Source organism: Saimiri boliviensis, chromosome 8, assembly GCF_048565385.1.
Source record: "Saimiri boliviensis isolate mSaiBol1 chromosome 8, mSaiBol1.pri, whole genome shotgun sequence".
In the NCBI taxonomy this organism is placed as follows: domain Eukaryota; kingdom Metazoa; phylum Chordata; class Mammalia; order Primates; family Cebidae; genus Saimiri; species Saimiri boliviensis.
Window position 1 is genome coordinate 86,463,467 of NC_133456.1, and position 27,582 is coordinate 86,491,048.

Below are 27,582 nucleotides of genomic sequence, written 5' to 3' on the forward strand. Positions count from 1 at the left end.
CTGAAGGCATCCTGGTTCCCTTCCTCTTGATGCGGCCCCAGGCTTGGGTCCCATAGTCTTCCTTCCTTCCCCAAGACGCATGAAACAGAGGTGGAGTAAAGATCAGCTTTATTATTGGCATGAAGGCAGGGAGGTGGTGATAGTGCCAGGCCCTTCTGCAGGCAAGGAGGTGGAGGGCTTGTCAGCCAGCACTAATCCTCCAAGTTGGCCCTCGGTCCAGGGTTCCAGGTGCCTCTGGCTTAAAGCAGAAGCAGTGGGTGAACAGGTGAGCAGACTGTGAGGCATTGGATATGTGGAATCCTCAGGGCTGCTTTGGAGCTGGAGTCGGGCTGGGGTTGGCAGGGGGTGGGGGCCGAGGCTGGATGTCTCTGGTACGCATATAGGACAGCAGCTGCTCCGGGATCTCAGCCAGCACATCCTTGGCCAGTCGGGCCATGCTCAACACCTGGTTCCCCGACCGGTCAACATAGTCTCGGAATGGGACGAACTGGGTCAGGCACAGACAAGAAGATATAAGCCATGACCAGGAGAGAGAGCATGGCGGTGCAGCAGGGAGGCTTCTTTTTTGATCCCCAACTTCTCTTTCCAACTATCCCAGTATCTCCCTCCCCACATCTTAAACAGTTTTCTACATTTGCTGTCTTTCCACCCACTTTTTTTTCCACCTTCTATTCACCCTCAACCCATTCCAGTTTGGCTTCACACAGTCCATTGAAGCTGCTCTTGCTGATGTCGTCAGTGGCCCCGTGTTGCTAAATCAGTCCAGTGGACGGTAATTTTTTTTTTTTTTTTTTTGAGACGGAGTTTCACTCTTGTTACCCAGGCTGGAGTGCAATGGCGCGATCTCGGCTCACTGCAACCTCCGCCTCCTGGCTTCAAGCAATTCTCCTGCCTCAGCCTCCCGAGTAGCTGGGACTACAGGCGTGCGCCACCATGCCCAGCTAATTTTTGTATTTTTAGTAGAGACGGGGTTTCACCATGTTGACCGGGATGGTCTCGATCTCTTGACCTCGTGATCCACCCGCCTCGGCCTCCCAAAGTGCTGAGATTACAGACGTGAGCCACCGCGCCCGGCCATGAACAGTAATTTTTAGTCCTCATCTTGTTTGACTTCTGTTTAGTTTTCCATTGCATTTGACTATAATTCTTCTGGACGCATCCCACTCTTAACACCACACTCTTCTGGCTTCTTGCTTACCTTTCTTGAAGCTCCCTACTCCCACCACCATTCCTCTGGGTCTACTTGCTCTCTAAACCTGGTCCCTTCTCTCTCTCAGCTCTCTTTCTGGATGGTTTCATACACATCCATGACTTTAAAAATTGTTCCCTGGAGGGAAGTAGAGCAGGCCAGGAAGTAGGGAGGGAGACTTGGAAAGGAGGGAGCAGGGGAGACAAGGGGCAGGGACCAGGGAGAACGGATCCTGAGAACAGGAGGAGCCCAGAGAGATGGAGTTGCGGCAAGAAGGAAGAGGAGTCTGTGAGAAGGGGCTGGGAAAAGAGAGAGGGCTAGGAGAGGGAGTTGGGGAGAGGAGAAGAAGAAACGAGGTGTTGGGGGAGAGGAGCTGATAAGAAAGGGGAGAATTTAAAAAAATTCTGTTTCCTGATGACTGCCAAATTTATATATCTATCATGACCTCTTTTCAAAAAATTATGCTTTATTTTTATTTAATTTGTATTTTTCCTTTTGAGATGGAGTTTCACTCTTGCTGCCCAGGCTGGAGTACAATGTCACCATTTTGGCTCACTGCAACCTCCACCTCTCAGGCTCAAGTGATTTTCCTGCCTCAGGCTCCCGAGTTGCTGGGATTACAGGCATGCACCACCACACCCAGCTAATTTTGTATTTTTAGTAGTAGAGACAGGGTTTCTCCATGTTGGTCAGGCTGGTCTCAAAACTCCTGACCTCAGGTGATCCACCCACCTCAGTCTCCGAAAGTGCTGGGATTACAAGTGTGAGCCACCACGCGCAGCCTTTTTTTTTTTTTTTTTTTTTTTCTAATGTAGCAGAGATCAGGTCTTGCTATGTTACCCAAGCTGGTCTCAAAACTCCTGGTCTCAAAGAGGTCCTCCTGTCTTGGCCTCCCAAAGTGCTGGGATTATAGTCACGAGCCACCATGCTTGGGCTCATCCCTGACCTCTTTTTAAAGTCCAGAGCCACATATTTAGTTGCCCGTATTACCTCTCCATTCAGTTGTCACAGATACTTTGAACCCAATGTATGTATGTTCATAACTGAATTCTAGCTCTGTCTGCCAAATCTCCTCCTCTAGCTTTCCCCTTCCCAGCAAATGGTATGTCATTCACCCAGTTGCTTAAGCAGGAATACTGAGTCATCCTCGAAGCCTTCCTCATTCCCCATCATCATCTAATCATCAGGTCTTGTAACATTTTCTTCTTAAATATCTTTTGAGTCCACCACTTTCTCTCCCTCCCCACTGTTTCAGCCATATCTCTATCACCTCCCCTCTACTACTTCAAAGGCTTCCTCACTAATGGATCTACCTGCCTTCTCTCTTGCCCTGCTGCTGTCCACTCTCCATGCAGCAGCTAGAGAGATCCTTTAAAAATGCAAGTCTGACCATCTCACTATCGTATGTAAAATCCTTTAAGAGCTTTTCAGTTCTTTTATAACTAACCCCCAAATTCAGCCTGCCATCTCACACTCACCTGCTACCCACCCTAGCTTCTGCTTTTTCATTGATTGGGCCAGTTCTTCTGAGCCCCAGAGCCTTCTCACATGCTGCTCCTCTCCGGGTAATGCTTATCCCCTCCCTTAGGTCTCAGTAAGCTAAATAACCCTTTCCTGACTACTGTACCTATGTTAGGTCTCTGTTACAGGCTCTCACAGTGGCATTTGCTATTCCTCTGGAGTGCTTATCACAATCAAATGAGATATTTATTTGTGTGATTATTTATTGTTGGTTGCCTCCACTAGAGGGCAGGAGCCTTGGGGATCTCCCGACCTACACCATGGATGTACCAAGGCTGCAGCAACCTTCCTATTTGTCAGAAAGGATGTATTCAAGGAATGAGAAAGAATGAAAGAGTGACAGGGAAGAAAGTAGGAGACTGAGAAGGTAACAAGTGTGAGTGGCTCCCAATTTAGCCTCTTCTTCTCACTGTGCCTCTCAGCTCCACAATCTCTCCCAGGTCAGGTCTACCTGAACGATGTCCCGCTCTGCGTAGCGTCCCCTAGAGGACACGCGCACATCATCACCGTCCAACTCTTCCATTGCTGCAGAAAAGACACCCCTCAGCTGAATGCCTCTCCAGCATACCCCATGCTGCCCCCTCCCTTTGAGCTCTGCTTTGGAGTCATCAGGAGAATTCTTAATGCTAGTGTTCAAGTCCTATGCCTTCCACAAAGTCCATCCTCCCAGGAACCCCAGGGGGAAGTATTAGTATCATCAGCCTTGGTTCTGATAAGGAAGCAGGTTCAAAGAAGGTCTGTTACTTGGTCAAGGCTCCACAGGGGTATCTACCTTGTCTCTTCTGTGAGGCAAGCCCAAGTACCCAACCCCTTCCCACTTTTCTCCTCAGTTCTTAGTCCCATTCAGGGACACCCCATCGTACTCACCCTCAAACATGGCCGGTCCTACACCGACGATAATGATAGACATGGGCAGTGAGGAGGCCTGTGGGAGAAAGAGGGTGAACCGTTGGGGCAAGCAGCCATCACCAGGGAGGTAACTGTTAGGAGAAAGTTCTCCGTGTATGTGTGTCATGGTTCTGCACATCTTGCAAGCAGAGGCATTGATTCTCTCTGACCCATACTACTTTTTCAAGGATGTTTCTGTATCAGTCAGCCTTGAAAGATTCAGCATTGCCGGGCGCAGTGGCTCAGGCCTGTAATTCCAGCACTTTGGGAGGCCAAGGCAGGTGGATCACGAGGTCAGGAGTTCGAGACCAGCCTGACCAACATGGTAAAACCCTGTCTCTACTAAAAATACAAAAAATTAGCCAGGCATGGTGGTGGGCACCTGTAATCTCAGCTATTCGGGAGGCTGAGGCAGGAGAATCACTTGAACCCAAGAGGTGGAGGTTGCAGTGAGCCAAGATCACACCACTGCACTCCAGCCTGGGCGACAGAGCGAGACTTTGTCTCAGGAAAAACAAACAAACAAACAAAACAAAAAAAGAAAGATTCAGTATGTTCCTCTAGAGCACAGGGCATATTTGCTTACTGTCTAACATAGTTTTTAAAAAAGGTCTCACTGGAGACCTTTGGAACAAAAGGCAAGCATGCTTACTGCCCATTGTAAAAGACTCAAATTCCCTATGCTCAGGGTTCCTTTTCTGTAATGCAACCCACAGTGGCTGCAAGTGTCATCTGTCCCTCTTCACATCATCCAGTGGGAACCAGGACTTAGAGAATTCAAGCAAATGCTAATACTCCAGCTACTGCTTTTGCTAGAAATCAAAGTCCTCTGTCTCTAATCCAAGACTCTTGCGTCTTCTGCCAGCATACATGAAACTGGCAGGCTAACTTGTTATCTTGCAAGGAGGATAAAATCTTGCCTCTTCACAGTATTAACATTACTCTTCCCTGCCAAGCCCTCCTCTTCAGACTCACACTGACGATGGCCTCCTTCGTCTGCGTCATGTCAGAGATGACCCCATCAGTGATGATGAGTAGAACATAGTACTGGGAACCATCAGAGATCTTGGCTGCAGCCCTGGATGAGAGGCCAAATCAGAATCCAGCTGAAAGCCAGACAGGCCAAAGGAACACCTTACCTCCAGAGCTTCCACAGCCAGTGGTGGACAGTGGGAGCTTCTGAAACCCATGCTCCTTCCCCAGACCTGGCAGCCTGCCCCTGCCTCTGCCTGCCTCCCTTTCTCTTTCTCTCAATATGTGTGTGTATGTGTGTGTGTGTGTGTGTGTGTGTGTGTGTGTGTATTTTTGAGACAGTGTCTCACCCTGTTTTCCAGATTGGAGTGCAGTGGTGTGATCTCAACTCACTGCAACCTCCGCCTACCCCAGGCTCAGGTGATCCTCCTGCCTCAGCCTCCAGAGTAGCTGGGACTACAGGCATGCGCCACCATGCCTAGCTGTTTTTTGTATTTTTAGTAGAGATGGGGTTATACCATGTTGGCCAGGCTGGTCTCAAACTCCTGACCTCAAGTGATCTGTCCGCCTCAGCCTCCCAAAGTGCTGGGATTACAGGCGTGAGCCACCGTACCTGATCTGCCTTCAGTAATATTTATTGAGCACTTAACTACGGTAGGCACTGAAAATACATGAGGAGAAAAAAATAAATCCCTCTCAGCCCCCTGGAGTGAGGCAGACATTAATCCAAGAATCACACAAAAAGGTGTAAAATTACCACTGTGATGAGTGCTGTGACGGAAGGGACACTGCTATGACAGGGTACAAGGGGGGATCCTGGCCGGGTGCAGTGGCTCACACCTGTAATCCCAGCACTTTGGGAGGCCAAGGTGGATGGATCACTTGAGGCCAGGGGTTCAAGACCAGCCTAGCCAACATGGTGAGAGCCTGTCTTTATGAAAAATACAAAAATTAGTTGGGCACAGTGGTGGATGCCTGTAATCCCAGCTACTCAGGAGGCTGAGGAAGGAGAATTGCTTGAACCCAGCAGGCAGAGGTTGCAGTGAGCCCAGATCACACCACTGCACTCCAGCTTGGGGGACACAGCAAGACTCCATCTCAAAAAAAAAAAGAGTAAATAAAAAGAAAGGATCCTGATGTGACCCAGAAAGTCAGTGAAGGCTTCTTTAAGGAAGTGATGTTTGAGGATAGAGGGGCTAAGTGAAAGAGGAGAGGGATCTTTCTAGGAAGAGGGAACAGCAAGGACAAAGACGCTGTAGTGGGACTAAAGGACAGCTCCCCTGTCTGGAGGACAGAAATTAAGGGAAGCAGACTGGGCCATGTGGCTGAGGGAGCATAGAGCTTAGACCCGACAGAGATTTATCAACCCCTGGCAAGATTTTGATGTTTATACATGAGCAAGAGGAAAGGCTGAAGGCTTCCTTGCTTCCCTGTCTCTCCCATTTCTTTCTCCCTTCTTCCCTCTGCTGACCACATGTCATTGCCTGGGCTGCTGGGTCCCATGCAGTCCTCCCCAGCCAGTCTAATAGCTGCTTCCAAGGCTCCTTTTCCCGCTCTCACTAGTCTTTGAATCCAAGATTGTTTCTCATCTGAAAAGGACTGCAGAAGTCATTGAGTCCGGTCCCTTTATTTTGCATATTTTAAAAAACAGACCTAGAGAGGACACAAAGGCAGTGGCAGACCCTGGTCTCTTGACTTCCAGTCTCCAGGCCTGTGTGGATTGGAAAGGATGGAGCTATACTGTCCAATAAGGTAGCCTTAGCTGCATGTAGCCATTGAAATTTAAATTAAATAGAGTTAAACATGCAGTTCCTTGGTCACCCTAGCTACTTTCAAGTGCTCCACATCCATATGTGGCTGGTGAATACGATATTGGCCAGCATAGATACAGAACATTTCCATCATTGCAGAAAGTGCTATTGGACGGTGCTGTATAGAAAACTGATCTCAAAATGTGAGGAGAGGCATGGAGAGGTTGTAGAATTATAAAATAGCTTTGGGGACAGGTGGGGTGGCTCACGCCTTTAATCCTAGCACTTTGGGAGGCTGAGGCAGGAGGATCACTTGAGGCCAAGAGTTTGAGAACAGCCTGGGCAACATAATGAGACCTGGTCTCTACACAAAAAAATTTTAATTAGCTGGGCTTGGTGGCACATGCCTATAGTCTCAGCTATTCGGGAGGCTGAGCCAGGAGGATTACATGAGCCCAGTGAGCCATGACTGCACCACTGCACTCCAGTCAAGGAGAAAGAGTAAGACCCCAAATAAAATAAAAGTAAAAATAGGCCGGGCACGGTGGCTCATGCCTGTAATCCCAGCACTTTGGGAGGCTGAGGTGGGCGGATTATGAGGTCAGGAGATCAAGACCATCCTGGCCAACATGGTGAAACCCCATCTCTACTAAAAATACAAAAATTATCTGGGTGTGGCAGCGTGTGCCTGTAGTCCCAGCTATTTGGGAGGCTGAAGCAGGAGAATTGCTTGAACCCCGGAGGCAGAGGCTGCAGTGAGCTGAGATCTCACCACTGTACTCCAGCCTGGGTGACAGAGGAAGACTCTGTCTCAAAAAATAAATTAATTAAATAAAATAATTTTGGCTCAGTTTGCCTAGGCTGAGTGGGAATGGGTCATGATTCTCTCTTTTTTTGAGACAGAGTCTCACTCTGTTGCCCAGGTTCAAGCCATTCTCCAGCCTCAGCCTCCTGATTAGCTGGGATTACAGGTGCTCACCATCACGTCTGGCTAATTTTTATATATTTAGTAGGGACGGTGTTTTACCATGTTGTCCATGCTGGTCTTGAACTCCTAACCTCATTTTTCAGGTCTTAGATTAGATGTTACATCCTCAAAGCCTAACCTCAATGCATTTTAGTAGTTTAAACCTCTCTCTCCCCTAGAACAATATCCTATTATCTGCAGCCTGCTCAGCACCCAGCTTGGTGCCTGATACATGTTAGGTATGCAGTTGGTATTTGTGAAATGAGTAAGTGACAGGAAAAGGTACCAAGCCATGTCTCTGAGGAGGCTGGGGCCAGAATTCAGGAAGTGAGTAGGTAATGTAAAGGAGGGTCATGGCCAGGCATGGTGGCTGGCTGGGTGTGGTGGCTCATGCCTATAATCCCAGCACTTTGGGAGGCCAAGGTGGCCTCAGCCTCAGCCTGAATTCTAAAATACATTGAGGTCAGGCTTTGAGGGTGTAACATCTAACCTAAGACCTGAAAAATGAGTTGGGTTTAGCCAGGTGGTGATGGGGAGTAGGGTGGGGTGATGAGGATGGGAAGGTAAAGGGAAAAGCATTCCAGAGAGAGAGAATGGCAAGTGCAAACCACGAGGAATTGCATGTAGAACCCTAGCAGAGAAAGCTGGACCTGGTGGCTCACATCTGAAATCTCACTGCTTCAGGAGGCCGAGATCAGAGGATCCCTTGAGCCCAGGAGTTTGAGACCAGCTAGGCAACATAGGGAGACCCTGTCTCTACAAAAAATAACAAAATTAGCCTGGCATGGTGGCATGCACCTGTGGTCTTAGCTACTTGGAACGCTGAGGTGGGAGGGAGGATAACTTGAGCTAAGGAATTCAAAGCTGCTGTGAGCTCGAATGGTACCACTGCACTTCAGCCTGGATGACAGAGTGAGACCCTGTCTCTTAAAAAACAAAACAAAACAAAACAAAAAAACTAGGTGCAGTGGCTTATGCCTGTATTCCTAGCACTTTGGGAGGCCAAGGTGGGTGGATCATAAGGTCAGGAGTTCAAGACCAGGCTGGCCAAGATGGTGAAACACCATCTCTACTAAAAAGACAAAAATTAGCTGGGCGTGGTGGCAGGCACCTGTAATCCCAGCTACTCGGGATGCTGAGGCAGGGAATTGGTTGAACCTGGGAGGCAGAGGTTGCAGTGAGCCAAGATGGTGCCACTGCACTCCAGCCTGGGTGACAGAGTAAGACTCTGTCTTAAAAACAACAACAACAACAACAAAAAACTATAGAAGAGACGGGACAGTGGACATCATGGAAGGGTTTGGGGGCACAGGAGGTGTATCTTTGGTTCCTTGTAGATGCCTTGCATTCTCAAGGCTATTTTGATCTGGAAGTTAGCTGAGGAAATGTGTGAATGGCCAGGGGAGGCCAATCAGTGCCTCACTTGGCTATAGAGTGGGGAACAATGGAGTCCTTTGTGATCATCAAAATCACAGCTGCACACTTGACATACATGATCTAATTTAATCCTCACCGCCATTCTATTAGGTAGGCACTTTAAAAATTCCTATTTTTAGGGCTGGGCACAGTGGCTCATGCCTGTAATCCCAGCACTTTGGGAGGCCAAGGGTGTGGATCCACACCTGTTAGGAGTTCAAGACCAGCCTGGCCTACATCTGGCAAAACTCCATCTCTACTAGAAATACAAAAATTAGCCAGGCATGATGGCAGGTGCCTGTAATACCAGCAACTCATGGGACTGAGGCAGAAGAGTTGCTTGAACCTGGGAGGTGGAGATTGCAGTGAGCCGAGATCACACCACTGCACTCCAGCCTGGGTGACAGAGCAAGACTCCATCTCAGAAAAAAAAAAGTTCCTATTTTTAAAATGAGGAAACTGGGCCGGGCGCGGTGGCTCAAGCCTGTAATCCCAGCACTTTGGGAGGCCGAGGTGGGTGGATCATGAGGTCGAGAGATCGAGACCATCCTGGTCAACATGGTGAAACCCCGTCTCTACTAAAAATACAAAAAATTAGCTGGGCATGGTGGCACGTGCCTGTAATCCCAGCTACTCAGGAAGCTGAGGCAGGAGAATTGCTTGAAGCCAGGAGGCAGAGGTTGCGGTGAGCCGAGATCGCGCCATTGCACTCCAGCCTGGGTAACAAGAGCGAAACTCCGTCTCAAAAAAAAAAAAAAAAAAAAAATGAGGAAACTGAAGCTTAGAGACATTAATTAGCATCCCCAAGGGGTTAAAAGCTGGGGTCCAAGCCCATGCTCACCAGCTGAGCCTAAGGCTGGAGTTCTTGCTTCTCTCACTGTCCATCCCCAGCCCATTCTCTGGATAGTCCTCTGTATACACTGCACACTCTAGTCTTACTAAACTCTTCACTGTTTCATGAACTTGCTCCTTCATGCCTCTGTGTTTTTCACATGCCATTCCTTCTTCCAGGCCTACTCTGCTTCTGATTCAGTGCTAAAGTCTATTTCATCCTCTAGACCCAGCTGAGCAGTACCCTTTATGGTACTGGACCCTATACCCTTTCCCCTCTCTCTTGGATACTGCCTCACCCACCAAGATGGGCTCTCTGCTCCTCTAAGTGGGTTCTCACTGCATGATCTGCTGGATAAAGCTAGATGACTATAACTACACTTAAGACACCTTTTTTCCCTAAATTAAACATGGATGCAATGTGAGAAGAATATAAAATTTGCATGAATTTTTAAGATGAAATACAGAAACTTCAAAGACATTTTCAGCCTGGCTGCTTTCGGCTATGCCCCCAGATTCCCCCAGAGGGACGCTGTCGCTTGCCTTTGCCGACAGACTACTTGCTAGAAAAGTCTGGGAAGCTCTGGTCTACAGAAGGTAATGATTTATTTATATTTCTGTCTCCTGCACCAAGGCAGGAGCTCCCAGGGGCAGGGACTAGATCTGATTCATCTGTGAATCTTCAGTGCCCCAGCAGAGAACTGAGCACACAGCAGATGCCCTTTGAATAGTAATAATGATAATAATAGTAACAGTAATAGCAAACACCTAGAGTACTTATGATGTGGCAGGCACTGTTCTAGGTGCTTGACATATATTAATTAGTTAGTCCTCACAACAACCCGATGAAGTAGACATTGTTATTTTCCTCATTTTACAAATAAGGAATGAGGCACAGAGAGGTTAAGAGTCTTGGACCAAAGCCACAGCTGGCGAGTGATAGAACCAGTGTGTTAACTTGGGTAGTCTGGCTCCAGAGCCCACACTCATGGCACATTGCCCCTTTACTGAATGTTTACTAAATGAACGAATGAATTTTAAATTAGTGTAGTTGCATAAGATAGTATTTAAGAAGTCTGCTTAATAATAAAAAATAAGGCCGGGCACGGTGGTTCAAGCCTGTAATCCCAGCACTTTGGGAGGCCGAGGTGGGTGGATCACGAGGTCAAGAGATTGAGACCATCCTCATCAACATGGTGAAACCCTGTCTCTACTAAAAATACAAAAAATTAGCTGGGCATGGTGGCACGTGCCTGTAATCCCAGCTACTCAGGAGGCTGAGGCAGGAGAATTGCTTGAACCCAGGAGGTGGAGGTTGCGGTGAGCCGAGATGGTGCCATTGCACTCCAGCCTGGGTAACAAGAGCGAAACTCTATCTCAAAAAAATAAAAATAAAAATAAATAAAAATAAAAAATATGCTCACATTCTAGTATTAGTGAAAAAAAAAACAGTAATGAAATGTTATATGCATAATAATTTGAGTATAGTTGTGGATGCATAGGAAAAAGAACTGTATATACATCCACATTCCATGGGCAGTATTCAGGGTGATTTCTTGATTACTGAAATTTTCTACGGTTAATATTAAAGAATCTATTATCATTACTACAAATTAGAAAATAAACAAATCTACTAGAATTAATATCTGGGTGATGAAATAATCTGCACAACAAACCCTCATGTGTCAAGTTTATCTATATAGCACATGTATTCCTGAACTTAAAAAAAAAATAAATCTTTGCTAGGGAAAAAAGTCTATGGACATATAAATCTCACTGAAATCCTTCCACTTCTATTCCCTTTTTGTTTCATCTTTTTACCTCTAAGCTTTCTGAGGTGATTTGTGTTAGCTGGGTTTCTTCTGTTTACTATAAAGTGGAGTTTGCTGATTTTCGATTCAATCAAATAATGTTTTTCTTTTTTAAGGTCAAACAGAGCTTGTCTTATTTGTGTTTATTGACATACATTTGGTTTTATTTCTGTCATTTCATAAATTTGTTTTAAATTCATTTTAATACCCTTTTTGGTTTTTTAAGTCATTCGATATATGATCTGGGTTTTCTTTGCTTTGTTTATTTTTATTCTGAAAATTTGGACAGTCACTCTTCAAGTTTTTTTTTTTTTTTTTTTTTTTTTTGAGACGGAGTTTCGCTCTTGTTGCCCAGGCTGGAGTGCAATGGCGCGATCTCAGCTCACCGCAACCTCCGCCTCCCGGGTTCAGGCAATTCTCCTGCCTCAGCCTCCTGAGTAGCTGGGATTACAGGCATGTGCCACCATGCCCAGCTAATTTTTTGTATTTTTTTAGTAGAGAGGGGGTTTCACCATGTTGACCAGGATGGTCTTGATCTCTCGACCTCGTGATCCACCCGCCTCGGCCTCCCAAAGTGCTGGGATTACAGGCTTGAGCCACCGCGCCCGGCCCACTCTTCAAGTTTTTAACCTACCATTTATTGAGCACATACCATGGGCCAGACACTGCACTAATACTTCTTACACTGTTATCTAATTTTAACCTTGCAATAACTCTGTAAGGAAGCTGCTATTGTCATCCATTATTGCACCACCTTACAGAGATGAAGTGGATGCTTAAAGAGGCTAAGTTGCTTAAGGTCACATAGTTAGTGAGTGGTGGAGCTAGGATCACATTCAGGTCTGATGCTAAAACTTAGGTCTTCACCACTGTGCTGTAGGCTCTTCTCTCTCTTACCCAAACTCAGGGGTTGGGTTGTCATTCTTAAGCTGTGGGGTTAGGGTAATTTGCTGATATCCTTTCTGCCCTATAATAAGGCATAGTCATCTCTCAGTATCCACAGGGGATTGGTTCCAGGAGCCCTGTGGATACCAAACTCCTCAGATGCTCAAGTTCGTTATGTAAAATGGTGTAGTATTTGCATATAACCTATACACATCCTCCTGTATATTTTACTTGTTTAATTTAAATATTTAATTTTGAAAAAATGAGCCAGGCATGGTGGCTTACACCTGTAATCCCAGCACTTTGGGAGGCTGAGGCGGGTGGAACACCTGAGGTTAGGGGTTCAAGACCAGCCTGGCCAACATGGTGAAACCCCATCTTTCCTAAAAACACAAAAATGAGCTGAGCATGGTGGTGCGTGCCTGTAATCCCTGCCATTTGGGAGGGTAAGGCAGGAGAAGTGCTTGAACCTGGGAGGCAGAGGTTGCAGTGAGCTGAAATCATGCCACTGCACTCCAGCCTGGCAACAGAGTGAGACTGTCTCAAAAGAAAAAAGGAAAAAAAAGAGAGAGAGTGACAGATGGGGTCTCACTATATTGCCCAGGTTGGTCTTGAACTCCTAGGCTCAAGTGATCCTCCTGCCTCAGTCTCCCAAAGTATTGGGATTTCAGGTGTGAGCCACCGTGCCTGGCCTTTCCTGTATACTTTAAATCATTCTACATTACTTAGAGTGCTCCTGACTATCCTTGGGGAGAGAGTCCCTTATGTGAGTCCCCTCATTTCCCCCACCCCCAACCAGTTTCCTTACCTGGCCACTTGGTTGATGACAGGAGCAAAGTAGGTGGGCCCATAGAGCTGCACTGTGCGCAGACTCTGGAAATAGCTCTCCAGCACACCCTCAATGCCCGCACAGTTGGGGTCTTCATCATTGTTGTTCTGTCAAAGAATATGCCCTGCTAGGCTGAGCCCATGCAGGGTACACCCAGGAGTGCTCTGATCCCAGCTCACTCCTTCCATTTTCCTTCAGTCCCTTTCATGCTCCCCTCCAAATCCAGCCCTGCTCCCCTCCCTGCTCTGCTATCCTCTCATAGCTTCCTGTTCCTCTGCATGCCCTTTGAAGAAATGTAAACAGAAAAAAATCATCAACTTGGATGGGCCAGATGCCAGGGAATGGAGGGTAGGCTCTGGCCCATACCATACCAGGGGGAACTGGTGGGAGATCCGTCCCTCTGGGGGCAGCTTGGCCCCAAAGCCGTAAGCTGGGAAGAGCTTGTCACTGTCATAGTCCTGGATGATCTCTCCCACTGCCTTGAGGGCCATGGCATAGGCGCTGAGCTGGTAGGGACTCATGTAGTGCAGGGAGGTAGGCTGCAGAGGATTCCCTGTAGGGACACAGGAACCCCAGCCTCATGATCATTGGATCATCCATCTGTTCACCTGCTTATCTTTGTGTGCATTCATTCACCTATATCCATTTACCTGCCCTCTACTCATGCCCTCCCTCCTTATTTTACCCAATCATCCATTTGTTCATTTATCCATGTGTCCACCCACCCATCCCTATACCTATTTATCCATTTACCTACCTACCCACACATCCATCCACCCATCTACCTGGTTATAGATCTATATTTAAGTCTACTTATGCATCTTTATCCAGTAATCTCTCCATTCTTTTATACAGCCATCCACTTATGCACTCATCCATCCATCTGTCCATCCATCCACCCACCCACCTACCCACTTGTCCACTTGCCATTTTTGTTCATTTGCCATTCACTTACATAGCAATATTATTTTATCCATCCAGCTAGCCAGCCCTCTCCATTCCATTCATTCTCTTGTCTATTCTCATAGGGATCCATCCACTCATGCATTTCCCCTAGCTAATTACTTGTTATTTCCCCAACTTAAACTTTGGTCCATTTGTCCACCCACATACCCATCCATGCATCTACTTGTCTAACCTATTATACTTACTCACCAACCCATCTACTCACTCCATTTCTTCATGGATCTATGCATCCATTCATGACTCACCACCTATTCACCTATCCATCTCTCCTTATACCCCGTTTCTCTCTCATCCATGAGTCTACTTATCCACCTGTTGAGCTATCTATCCTTTCAACCTTCCATGATCCATCTACCCATCTATTTCTCTGCACTCTATTTTCCTGGCTGGGTTTTGCCTAAGTCTGGGCTTCTTGGGTAGGTAAACTCTTATCCCTAGGTAAGAATCCAGACCACTTCCTAATGACTCCCTTAGATGTCCTTTCCCACCTCCCCCTTGTTCCCTCATCCATGCCTCACCATTGGAAGCTGTGAAGTCAATAGCTACTGTGAAGTTCAGCTGTGTCCTGTTGGGGAAGCAGATGAGTTGAGAAGTGAGGAACTAATAATTATTACATCACGATTTCTCAAACAATAATGTACATATGGATCACCTGGGGCTCACGTTAAAATGCAGATTCTGATCCAGATGATCTGGGTAGAGTCTAACAAACTCCCAAGTAATGCTGATGCTGCTGGCTCATGGACCACATTTCAGGCAGCAGAATTAAATGCCTACTGTGTGGCAAGTGTATTAAATGTCATTTAATTTAAGCCTTACTATAGCCCTGAAGTAGTACTTAATATCCCCATTTGGCTGGGTGTTGTGGCTCATCCCTGGTGGATAATCCCAGCACTATGGGAGGCCGAGGCAGGCAGATCACCTAAGGTTGGGAGTGCAAGACCAGCCTGACCAACATGGAGAAACCCTGTCTCTAATAAAAATACAAAAAATTAGCCAAGCATGGTGGCGCATGCCTGTAATCCCAGCTACTCTGGAGGCTGAGGCAGGAGAATCACTTGAACCTGGGAGGTGGAGGTTGTGGTGAGCCGAGATCTCATTATGGCACTGCAGCCTGAGCAACAAGAACGAAACTCCTTCTCTCTTTTTTTTTTATTTTTTATTTTATTTTATCATCCAGCCCAAAATGTCAGAAACTCCATCTCAAAAAAAAAATCCCCATTTTACATAAGAGAAAAGTGAAGTGCAGAGAAGCAAAGTACCTTTCCCAGGTCTGCCTGCCTCCTCCAGACCAAGCAGAATGTCCCCTATAGTCTGCTTGGTTTTTCCCACTCTCTCTACCTTTTCCTCTTGCCTGAATATAACTTCGTTTGGCTCCAATTAGGTTACTGGGGCCACCAATGAAGACCACTGGTCTGGGAGCCATGAAGGAGCTGAAAGCTAAGAATGTAAGGCAGCCCCATGACGGGAACTAAGAGGAGCAGTATTTTGCATTTTACAGAGCACTTTGTAGTTGGCCAAGTGTTTTAAAATTTATCTCCATGTCACTAAGCCCTGACCATTCATAAATAAGAAACCTGGGGCTCAGAACTGGGAGTAATTTATTGTTAGGCTTTCAGCCCAGAGTTTGGCCTGTGACTCACCCTCCCTTGATGTAATCAACAAAAGTGAATTCAGAGTCCACAGAGAAGGAGAGCAGCGTCACCTGTGGGATAGAATAGGCAGCCCTATCACTTTGGAAAAGGCAGTTGGGGTGGTAGAAGGGAGTGAGGCACATGGGGTTTGGAAGGAGGCACGTGACTTGAGGCAAATGATTCTACCCGCTCCCCCAGCCAGCCCCACCCTGTTCAACTTCTGACAAGGAAAAAAGGGGAAGCTGTCAGAAACATAGTTGGCTTTCCAAAAGTATATTAAATTGGGAAATGCAACTTAGTTTTTTTTCTTTCATTCTGCAAAAGAGTAAAATCTGAAAATTTTCCTGAGAAAAAAACAAAGAAAAAGTTAAGCAGTGCTCCTTGTGGCCAATATTACTATTCCAAGTAATCTGTGTCCACTGTCTTGCCTTGCCCTCAACATTTGTCATGCTGTGTCAGTGGGGACAGACATGGAAGGATCCAGGGAGGGCCACAGTTCCAGGGAGCACTCACAGTTCCCGAGTTGACATATTTCTTCTTCTTACATTTCTTCCGAGGGTTAAGGACCTAAGTGGAGGTAACAGTGATGATAAGAAACAAAGGAAGAGAGGTCCAGACTGAGCACACTAGGACAGAGGGCCTGGGTGACCTGGGCAAGGCTGAAATGCTCACCTCATATACTGTGAACTGGTTCTGGGCCTTGCTCAGCTCCCGGTAGCTGGTGGTGAACTCACCAATGAAATCGTGGCTGCAGTGAGGTAGGCATGGCTAAGCAGCAGCTGCTGCTGGTTTGGAACCAGACCTGAAACCAATCTTTTATTCCTCCTATCCTAAGCCCCTACTTAGGCCGCAGGGCCCTAGTGCTGGGGCCAGAAGGGAGGCCAAACATAGGGAAAAATGGGAAGAGACAGTGTCCGAGAGGCGATGGGGAGATCAGTTTTACCCAAGACACTGGTGTTTATCATCACCTTTCCTGGCTCCCAAAGCTACTTTGGGGTTCTCAGTGAATGTACAACATATTATTGAGAACTGCTTGGGTCAAGTACAGGAGAAGGGACCATGTGGGGCAGTTCTACCTTCCATCCCGGTCCCAGTCATACACATCAATCTTCACTGTTCTGAAATGTAGGAGATAAACATATGCTGAGTGTGTATGATAAACCCCAGAGACACCTCATACACTTAACCATATACATATCACCTCCCCATCCACCCATTTGTCTTTCCATTAACTTGTTCATCTTTAAACCTACCTCCCGTCCCATCGTGTCTATTCATTCATTAGTCCATGCCTGTACCCAGCCATCTACCCCTATTAATACTACTACTGTTAGTACCACGAGTACTTTTTTTTGTTTTTTTTTCTGTACCACTCCGAGCCTTACTGTATTCCAGGCATTGTTCTCAGCACATTCACAGATTGTCTCATTTAACTTAACAATCATCCTATGTAAAGTATCATTATTCTTATTTTGGGATAAGGAAATTGAGATACACACACGAAAAAAGCAATTTGGCTAAGATCCCATAGCTAGTAAATGACTGAACTGAGATTTAAACTCAGGCATCCTGATTCCAAAGACTTTGTTCTTAACTGTCATCCCTAAATCATTCCATATATCTACCTATCAGTATATCAGCCCATCCAACCATCTTATCTATCCATCTAGCTACCTATTTACCCATACATTTGCCAGTCCAATTTCCTATCAGTTCATCTCTTTAGCCACCTACCTATACGTTTAGCCATTCATTGACTCACTGAGGCATGCAAGCATCCATCTGTCTGTCTATGCATCTACCCAACTATATAACATCTATCCGTCTGGTTATCCACTCATCAGCATAGTCATTCATCTACTCATTCATGTGCCCATCCGTTCTTCCACCCTCCCACCTACCATCTACCTTTATATCACCCATTTGCTCACTCATTTGGTTTGCCTATCCATCTACTTTATACCCATTTATCAACTAATTCACCCACAAATCCATCCATTCATCCATTTGCCATCTATTCACCTATCCAACCATCAATCCGCTTGTCAATCTACCTATCTTTTTGTATTCCACCTGCTTTTCAATTCATCCTCCTGCCTCCCCAGTCATCCATCAAACTCTCATTTATTCATTTATCACCCACCCACTCATCCATTAGCTCATCCATCTGTTAATCACCCATCATCTGTATATCCGCAAATCCACCCATCAGTCCAATTATCCATTCATCTGCTATCCATTCATTTGTCTGCCCTTCTGCCCACCCACCAATTCATTTATATGTCCATCCGCATACGCATCCAGCCATTCACCAGTTTACCTATCCAGCAATCCATTCATGTATCTGCTTATTATTTGTTCTTCTCCCCCTTCATCTACTTGTCCACCTACCATTCCATCCATCAGTTGATCCATCCCTGGGTAGTCCACCTTTCCATCTGTGTGGCTATTCATCTGCCTCTCCTTCCACCCAACCTCATGTCCCAAACTCTGTCTCACTGAGCAGGACCATCCAATGCTATTAGGATACTTCTACTATTATTCTTGGGCCCAGGAACCCCACTGGCATGTCCTCGGCTCCTTACTCCCCAGCTTATGCTGAAGCCAACCTGTCATAGTCTCCATTGCACAGAGCCCGCACAGGGATGCTGAAGGGCTGCCACACAGGATTCAGCGTGTTTTTCACAACCTCTGTCTTGTGGCAGATGGTGAACCTAGAGGGGAGTGGGAGGGATTGGTATAATTTATCGCAGACCAGGGGTAGGACTGAATCCAGAGACAGAGCCTGATGCCCTCAGAGATTCCTGAGATCCCCCATTTGTGAAGCACATGCCCCTCCTCCAGTCTAAGAGCCCTGATGGCAGTGACTCACGTGCCATCTTCATTGCTCCTGTAGAACACAAGGAAGGGGTCTGATTTCCCAAAAAAGTCCTTCTTGTCCAGCTTGTTTGCACACAGCTGCATGGTGGCAATGTCCTAGGGATGGATGAAGTTGGGCTGGTGACATCCAAATTGCCCATAGCCTTCAGACAGTCCATTAAAGGGCTTATGGGGAGAGAAGGGAGCTCCTGGGTCTAGCATGTGGCCCTTACTGACCCGACAATTGCTAAGCTCTTCTGCAGTCAGCAATATGGTCCCACACTTCTTGCCTGGTACACCCCTGGAAGCAGAAAAAGCCTCTTAGTGAGAGGAGGGAGGGTAGGCAACAAGGACTGAGTCCAGTCTGGGGTTAGGTGGGCCAGGGGATTCAGCCCCTTCTGTCTTGAATGCCTTCTGGTGAGGAAGGGCCTCACTTTGACTGGGTGGGGTCTGTAAAAAGGGCTCAGACCAGCTTAGGTGAACATCTCACAAAAGTAGTGTGAGAAAGACATGAGATTCAGAGTCAGTGGATTTTATGATTGTTAAGCTGTGTGACCCTGGGCAAGTTATTCCCCTTCCTCGGCCTTAGTTTTTTTCTCTATGAAATGGACAGCATGATGACTTGTCAGGGCTGTGAAGAGATCTGAATGAGTGCATGGAAGGAAAAGCAACTCGTAAGCTTTACAGATATGAGCTGGTTGTATTCTTCAAAGCCGACTCTGGTTCCTACTATATGCTGGGTGCTGTGATAGATACGAATTGGGCAATTGGCACTCTCCAGCTCTGCTAGACTGCCCGCAGGGAGTTTGGGGGCAGGGGGAGGTGGAATGTCAAAGCCAATAGGTAAGCAGTGATGCTGAATAAGGGAGAAGTTCTGTCCAGACCCAGGAACAAAAGGGCAGTTTGTTAGGTCAAAGCTGATGTTCTTTCTGAAGACCATGGAGAGGAAGATTTTAAAGACAAGGGGACCTTATCCTTTCCTGATCCTAGAAGGAACACTTCCATCTGCTTGAACAATGCATAGAAGGACCCCTATCCCCAGCAGGAAGAGAACTTGTTGCTTTGATAGGGGCCTGCAAACCCTGATTCCCAAAGGGATCCAAAATGTGGCAGAGAGAAAACTAGGGTCCTAGGTCCCAGCACTGGCTCTAACTTGCTATGTGATTTTCCCTATCCTTAGAATGAGAGTTGAACTATTTCTTTTTTTTTTTTTTTTTCACCCAGTCTAAAACATCCTTTTATAGCAGAGTTGAACTATTTCTTTGGCTCCTTTGGTCTTTGACTCTTTGTGCTTTACAAAGAGGGAATGTGATGAGGATAGGGACTATTCGCCTACAGCTGGGCATGGTGGCTCACACCCGTAATCCCAGCACTTTAGGAGGCTGAGGCGGGTGGATCACCTGAGGTCAGGAGTTTGAGACTAGCCTGACCAATATGGTAAAAGCCCGTCTCTACTAAAAGTACCAAAAAAATTAGTCGGGCATGATGTTGGGTGCCTGTAATCCCAGCTACTTGGGAGGCTGAGGCTGGAGAATCACTTGACCCAGGAAGCAGAGTTTGTAGTGAGCCGAGATCAAGCTCTTGCACTCCAGCTTGGCCGACAGAGTGAGACTCCATCTCTTATAAACAAATAAATAAATGGATAATTTGCCTGAACATCTGGGACCAACAAATTGTTGATCTTGTTACCTTCTTACTGTTCTTTGCCTCCTTGATGTTCTCCCTTACCACCTTATCCATCCAGTGTGAATTCCAGTCGGTGATTATAATAGTCATTCCCTTGCATCCTGTCTATTTTCCCCTTCTCTCACTTTTTTTTTCAAGAGTTGGGGTCTCAGGCCGGATGTGGTGGCTCATGCTTTTATCCCAGCACTTTGGGAGGCCGAAGAAGGTGGATCACCTGAGGTCAGGAGTTTGAGACCAGCCTGACCAACATGGAGAAACCCTGTCTCTACTAAAAATATAAAATTAGCTAGGCATGGTGGCACATGCCTGTAATCCCAGCTACTCGGGAGGCTGAGGCAGGAAAATCATTTGAAACCGGGAGGTGGAGGTTGTCGTGAGCTGAGATCGTGCCATTGCACTCCAGCCTGGGCAAGAAGAGTGAAACTCTGTCGCAAAAAAAAGAGTTGGGGTCTCACTCTGTTACCCAGGCTGGAGTGCAGTGGCACAATGATAGTTCACTGAAGCCTCAAATTCCTGGACTCAAGAGATGCTCCCACATCAGCCTCTCAAGTAGCTGAGACTACAGGTGCACACCACTACACCTGGCTAAGTTTTTAATTTTTCCTTTTTGTAGAGACAAGATCTGGATATGTTGCCCAGACTGGTCTTGAACACTCCTGGCCTCAAGAGAGCCTCCTGCCTCAACTTCCCAAAGTGCTTGGATTACAGGCGTGAACCACATGCCCAACCTTTTGTCTTACTTTCGCTATACTTGTTTGGCAGAACCACAGCTATAATGAAGCCTAACTCTGCCTAACCCATACTGCACCTATGAAACTGAACAAGGCCAGACAAAAACACACAATTATGTGAACTTGTGTCATTTTAAATGCATGACTGCAGACCTCAAGAGGATCCTTAATGCTGCTTCAGTCATACTGTACATCCTGAGGCCCTTCACTCTCCAGTTTTGGTAGACGGCAGTTTCACTCCTTCTCTCTCCTCAACCCCTAAAACCTCCTCCCCCATCCTTATTCTCAGCCAGTGACCTTGTTTCCTACTCACTGTCAAAATTGAAGCAACCAGAAGAGAATGTCCACCCACCATGACACCTACACTGCCACCAGTGTCTTCACCCACACAAGTGTGACTCCTACAGTTGCTATAAATGAACTGTCCTGTGCCTATTTATCCCTCCACTGTGTACTACATTTCATACTGTCTTGTCTGCACAAGAAAATCACTTCAGTAACGCTCACCTCCTTCTATTACATCAAGTTTTCAGTTTCTACTCGGGCATTCCCATCAATATGTAAATGTGGTATAATTTTCCTTGGAGAGATGGAGTCTCACTATGTTGCCCAGGCTGCTCCTGTACTCCTGGGCTCAAGTGATCCTCTCACCTCAGCCTCCAGAGTAGCTGGCATTGTACTACACCTGGCCAGTGTCGTATAATTTATCTCATGTTAATTTTTTTTTTTTTTTTTTTTTTTTTGAGAAGGAGTCTCGATCTGTCACCCAGGCTGGAGTGCAATGGTGTTATCTTGGCTCATTGCAACCTCTGCCTCCTGGGTTCAAGTGATTCTCCTGCCTCAGCCTCCCAAGTAGCTGAGATTACAGGCACACTCCACCATGCCCAGATATTTTTTGTATTTTTAGTAGACATGGGGTTTCACCATGTTGGCCAGGCTGGTCTCGAACTCCTGACCTAAGGTGATCCGCCTGCCTCGACCTCCTAAAAACCGGGCGTAGTGGCTCACATCTGGAGGCCAAGGCAGGTGGATCACCTGAGATCAGGAGTGAGCCACCGGGTCCGGCCTTGTGTTAAAACATTATAAATTTATTCTTGACCTCCCTTCCTGCTTCAGCCACATCTCCTTTCCCTTATTTTTTTTCCTTTTCTTTTTTGAAACAGAATCTGCCTCTGTTGCCTAGGCTGGAGTACAGTAGCTTGATCTTGGCGCACTGCAACCTCCTGCTTCCGGGTTCAAGTGATTGTCCTGCCTCAGCCTTCTGAGTAGCTGGGGTTACAAGGGTGCACCACCACTCCCAGCTAATTTTTTTGTATTTTTAGTGGAGGTGGGATTTCACCATGTTGGCCAGGCTGGTCTGGAACTCCGGACCTCAAGTGAATCACCCTCCTTGGCTTCCCAAAGTGCTAGGATTACAGGCATGAGCCATGGTGCCCGGTCACACATCTCCTTTTCTCTTCTGCCCTTTGCTGTAAAACTCCTTGGAAAATTCCTTGACTCCCATCCTCTTCTTCCATTCTCTTCACCTCCATCTCTCCTTCAAAACTATGCTTGTAAGAGTCACCAGGGACTAGGTGCGGTGGTCACACCTGTAATCCCAGTGCTTTGGGAGGCGGGCGGATCACCTGAGGTCAGGAGTTTGAGACCAGCCTGATCAACATGGTGAAACCCTGTCTCTACTAAAAATACGAAAATTAGCTGGGCATGGTGGCGGGTGCCTATAATCCCAGCTACTCAGAAGACTGAGACAGGAGAATCGCTTAAACTGGATGGTGGAGGTTGCAGTGCTGAGATCACGTCATTGCACTCCAGCCTGGGCAACAAAGAGCGAAACTCCGTTCAAAAAAAAAAAAAAAAAAAAGAGTCACCAGGGATTTTCATCTTGCTAAATGCAATGGTCAATTCCCAATCCTCATCATATCTGAGCTGCAGCAGCATTTGACGTGGTTGGTAACTCTCTCCTTGATACTCTTTTCTTTGCTTCCATGATGACATCACCCTCTCTTGCTTCTCCTCCAACTTCATTAATTGCTCCTTTTCAGTCTTCTTTTCTAGGTCCAATTTGTGGAGCCTCAGTCTTTGGTTCTCTCTCTCTAGTCTCTTTCTCTCTTTTTTTCTCCTATCATTCCTTCCCTCCTTTGGTGATCTTATCTAATAGCATAGCTTTAAAGTTAACATCTAAGGCCGGCCTCAGTGGCTCATGCCTGTAATCCCAGCACTTTGGGAGGCCAAGGCAGGAGAACCACTTGATGACAAGAGTTCAAGACCAGCCTGATCAACACAGTGAGGCCCCCCTGTCTCTAGAAAAAATAATTTAAAAATTAGCTGGGCCTGCTGGCATCCACCTGTAGTCCCAGCTACTTGGTTACTTGGGAGGCTTCAGTGCAAGTATTCCTTGAGCCCAGGAACTTGAGCTGCAGTGAGCTATCATTGCACCATTGCACTCCAGCCTGGGCTGCAGAGTAAGAGCCTGTCTTGAAGATAACAACAACAAAACCAGCATCCAGGACTCATTTGATACCTCCACTTGGATGTCTAACGTTTTATATGTTTATGAAACATAAAATTCAACATGTCAGACTGAACTCATGATTGAATTCCTCCCCCAACTTGCTTCTCCTTCACATGTTTTTTGTTTGTTTGTTTGTTTTTTGTCCAGAGGCAGAGTCTCACTCTGTTACCCAGCTTGGGGTGTCACCCAAGCTTGAGCCCAGGAGTTCAAATTCCTGGGCTCAAGTGATCCTCCCACCTCAGCCACCTGAGTAGCTGGGACTACTGGTGCATACCATCATGTCTGGGTCTTCATTGCTTTTTTTCCCCCCACTATTCTCACCTGGTGTCAATTCCATCTTTCCTGTTGTTCAGGCCAAAGACCTTGGTATTGCCCTCAACTCCTCTTTTCCTCTCACATTCATATTCAATCTATCAGGAACCTGTTAGCTCCACCTTTAAAATATATCCTCAATCTGACCACTTCTCCCCTCCTTCACTGGTAGCGTGCTGGATTACTGTCAGAGTTTTCTCATTGGCTCTCTGCTTCTACCTTTGGCCACCCAAGGTTTATTCTGAACCCCACCGCTAGCACCATCCTTTGCAAGCAGTCATATCATGGTACTCCTCTGCTCAGAGCCCTCCAGTGACTCCCATTTCAGAGTAAAGGTGGGAGTCCACTGCAAGGCCCTGTTAGCTCTCTAACCTCACTTCCTCCTGCCTCCCAGTCACCTGGCTACAGTCATACTGGCCTCCTTTCCGTTCTTTGAATGCACCAGGCTTTTGCACTGACAGTTTCCTCTGCCTGGAGCTTTCTTCCTCCATATGTCTGTACCATTTACTCCCTCACCTCCCCAGGTTGTTGATCCAAAGTTACCTGTCCATGAGGCCTGCTCAACCACACTGTTGAATCCTGCACCTCCCACTCACCCAGCATTTCCAGTTCCCCTTATTCTGCTCTACTGATCTCTTTCCCCATAGCACTTAATATTGTCTAATCTATGTAATTTACTTATGTCTATTTTGTGCTGTCCTCCCCCCAACAACTAGAGTATCCAGCCCCCTGAGGACAAGAACCTTTGTTTTGTTCACCACTGCAAGCTAGTCTCCTTTAGGAGTGGCTAACATAGGGTAGGTATACATAGTGCTTGTGGAATGGATGAAGCCCTGGGTGCCTAGAACAGGGTGTGGCATATAAAACATGCTAATGCATATTTAATGAGTGGATGTAATGGAAATTCCTGTGGATTTGATTTAGTCCAGGGGAGCTTCCCTGTGGAGAGGGGCTTGAAAATGGACCTTAAAGGTTGAATCACACTTAGAAAAAGAGTGAGGAGAAAGAAAGAAAGAGGACATGTCAGGCCTGAGACTGACTTGGGCAGAGCCTTGAAGATTGGATTTTCCTACGAGGGTGATGGGAGCCAGTGCTGTCCTGACCAGGGGGGAATCCCAGCCTCCACTACTATCAGTCAGTGGCATCTTTCGGAAGGATAATTTGGAAGTCTCCACCCCACTCCCACACCCCTTCTCATTCAGCTTACGTGAGGGTTCGCTCTACGCGGCTGCCCTGGCCTCCAATCACCTCTCCCAGGGCCAGGAACGCTTGTCCCAGGAAATCCTATGCAAGACAAAGAGTCAGTGAGACCAGAAGCTCTGTGAGTGCTGAGTCCCAGCCCAGCCCCGGTGAGGCTCCTGCCCAGGACCAGGCCAGTTCCCAGGCAGGTGAGTGGTGTAAGAGCCACTGCCCAGCATGGGCTTTAAAGGAGGGGGTGTGAAAGAAGGGGTCTGTGGCAATCGCTGCCTCGTGATGGGTCATCAGTCTAAGCCTGTGTCCCCAGCCTCTGCCCAGCCCCATTCAGCCTCACCTTCTGCAAGTCCCAGCAGTGGCAGCCAAGAAGGAAGAGGAACAGTGAGTCGGGGGCACAGGGAGGACACTCAGGCAGGAGGAGAGGGCGCAGGAGGGTGGGTTGGGGGCCTGAAGAAGATGGGGTCTGGCCGAGAGTTACAAGTTCTAAGGGTCTTTTAACACATCTAAGCACCTCCTGTGCAACTCTGCCAAACCTCGAGGAAATGCTTGCTCACCGGTTTGGAGATGTTGGTTTTGGAGTCCACGTTGTACCTAGGAAAAGAGTGGAACCGGTGTGGGGTGGGGCTGGCTGGGGGAGAGGCTGGAAAGGGGTCGGGCACCGAGTCTTGGTGAACATTTTGGGTGGAGGAATGGGTAGCTGTGGACCCAAATTCAGCTTTGGTCTCCTTTGGGGCAGGAGTCAGGGTGGAAGAGGGTCAAACCTGGGTCGAGGCCAAGTCAGGGGCTGCTGGGGGCAGGGTCGTCTGGAAGGGGTCGGGCCTGAAGTGGTCGGGCTGCGATAGGAGCAGAGTGGTGGGTGGGGCCAGAGCAGGGGGACAGAACTGGACCACTTATCACTGGAGGGCAGGGCTCAGACTAGAGGGGGCCCTTCAGAATGGGAGGGAGGCCTGGGGGAAGAACCAGGCCGGGAGACGAGGCGGGGGTGGGGCCAGCCAGAATTCTGGGTGGATCCAGGTCGAGGGGCAGGCCAAGACAGAATTCCGGGCGGGGCCTCACACATCGAAGCGCAGATTTTGCTTTTCCTCAAAGAAATAGTCGAGGACGAATTTGCGCACGAAGTCTGGGTTCAGCGTGTTATCGATCACCTCGGTCCGTCCGAACTGGGCAGGGGGGTGGAGGGTCAGCATGGGACGTGCAGTCCCGGGCGCGGCCCTGGGCCGGGAGATGGGGCTCTGGGACTCACCTCCCGCCACTCCTGGCTGGCCTGGCTCTGCGTGTAAAGCACCACCACTGCAGGTGGGGGCGGGGAGGGAAGGACGTCAGGTCGGCTGGCACCCCTTTCCCCTACTCCACCCGCCCCTGAGTCGCGCCCAGACCCCAAGTTCCCCCTCCCGGTCCTGGAGCCGCCTACTGGGGTCGGACTTGGAGAAGGTATCAAGGTCTAGCAGGTTCCTAGAGAAAAGCAACAGACAGAGAGTGGATCATCCTGGAGCCCGCCGCGAGTCGGCTCTGAGCCCGGCACTGAGGGGAGACATAGGGCTCGCAGCGAACCTCTGTCCCTCATGACTACCCCCAGCTGGGGTCCGCGCTGTCAGCACTCTGGACAGCACCGGAAATCGCTGTCCAGGAACCATGGCTCTAACCCGCTGGACGCGAATGCACCCACACTGCCGCCAAGGGCCCAGGAAAGAGGGTTCGCCCCAGAACTTTGTCCTCCTGGGGCCGAGCTCCTACTGGGTACCTGCGACCCACTCCCAAACCCGCAGGCTGAGCCCTCTTTTGCGGGGTGGGGCTGCCCAAGATCCCCCCCTTCTCCATCCCACCAGCGACTCCCGTCATCAGCTGTGATTTTCCAGCCAATTACACCTCTCCCCCGGGGTCTAGCCTCTGCCCGGGCTGAGCCCCGGGGATGGGGCTGTGCCAATGCCTAAGCCCTCCCCAGCGCGGCCCGCTCACCGGCACGACACGGTAATTTCAATCTTGGTGGCCGGGACGCTGCGCTCGGAGGCTCCGCCGAGAGACATGGCTGGTCGGGCGACCCGAGCTGCAGGAGGCTGCGAGACCAGGGCTGCCGGAGCTAGGGGCAACGGCAGCGGCGGGGCCGGCCCATGTGCCTCGGCGGCGGCGGCGGCGGCGGCGGCGGCGGCGACAGTGGCTGCACTCCCTCCAGCCCTGCGTGCGCTCCCGCCGCTCGCGCCCTGACAGTGGCCGCCGGCGGCAGCAGCTCCAGATGGCAGCACAGCCCCGCCCGGCCCTGCGGGCGGCCCGCGCCCCATTGGAGCAGCGTGGAGCCAGCGGGAAACCTCACCCGACCCTCAACTCCAACCCACACCTTGGTAGAGTCTGACCTACTCTCTGGGGTGGAAACCCAAGCCCCCTAGAGTTGTCCATGATGCTGAAACATTTGGGGCAGCTGGTGGGCACTGCGGTTGTTAGCTCTTACTGAGCCACTCCCTTAGTGTTTCTGCCCTTTCCCACTCCCATCCTGCCTAGGTCTCTGAATAGGAAAAGTACATTTCTTATTAGCTGTGTGACCTTAAAGTTACTCAACATCTCTGTGGCTCAATCTCATTGATGGAAACACTGTAACAGCAGCTACTTGAGGTACTGTACAATTTTACTGAGATA

The 27,582-nt window shown here is 48.2% G+C and overlaps 1 protein-coding gene across 3 annotated transcripts; it reads right to left on the bottom strand.

Moving 5' to 3' along the window:
* Positions 1 to 91: 91 nt before the first annotated feature.
* On the bottom strand, positions 92 to 27,294 carry CPNE9 (copine family member 9). Of its 3 annotated transcripts, XM_010337830.3 has the most exons (20): positions 26,911 to 27,294; positions 26,366 to 26,406; positions 26,198 to 26,244; positions 26,011 to 26,114; positions 25,509 to 25,545; positions 24,968 to 25,044; positions 18,757 to 18,820; positions 18,533 to 18,636; positions 18,270 to 18,374; positions 16,737 to 16,778; positions 16,333 to 16,408; positions 16,174 to 16,227; positions 15,670 to 15,731; positions 14,545 to 14,591; positions 13,432 to 13,613; positions 13,040 to 13,167; positions 4,574 to 4,676; positions 3,578 to 3,635; positions 3,162 to 3,235; positions 92 to 487 (listed from the first exon to the last, which is right to left on the bottom strand). In XM_010337830.3, exons 1-20 carry the CDS (start codon positions 27,228 to 27,230, stop codon positions 302 to 304), a joined length of 1,911 nt encoding a protein of 636 aa, XP_010336132.2. In that variant the 5' UTR covers positions 27,231 to 27,294; the 3' UTR covers positions 92 to 301. The 3 variants fall into 3 exon arrangements, with proteins under 3 accessions (XP_010336132.2, XP_074260936.1, XP_074260935.1); XM_074404834.1 differs by lacking the exons at positions 92 to 487; positions 4,574 to 4,676; XM_074404835.1 differs by lacking the exons at positions 18,757 to 18,820; positions 25,509 to 25,545; positions 26,011 to 26,114; ... (1 more) ...; positions 26,366 to 26,406; positions 26,911 to 27,294 and having other exon boundaries at positions 24,968 to 25,456.
* Between the last annotated feature and the right edge of the window lie 288 nt (positions 27,295 to 27,582).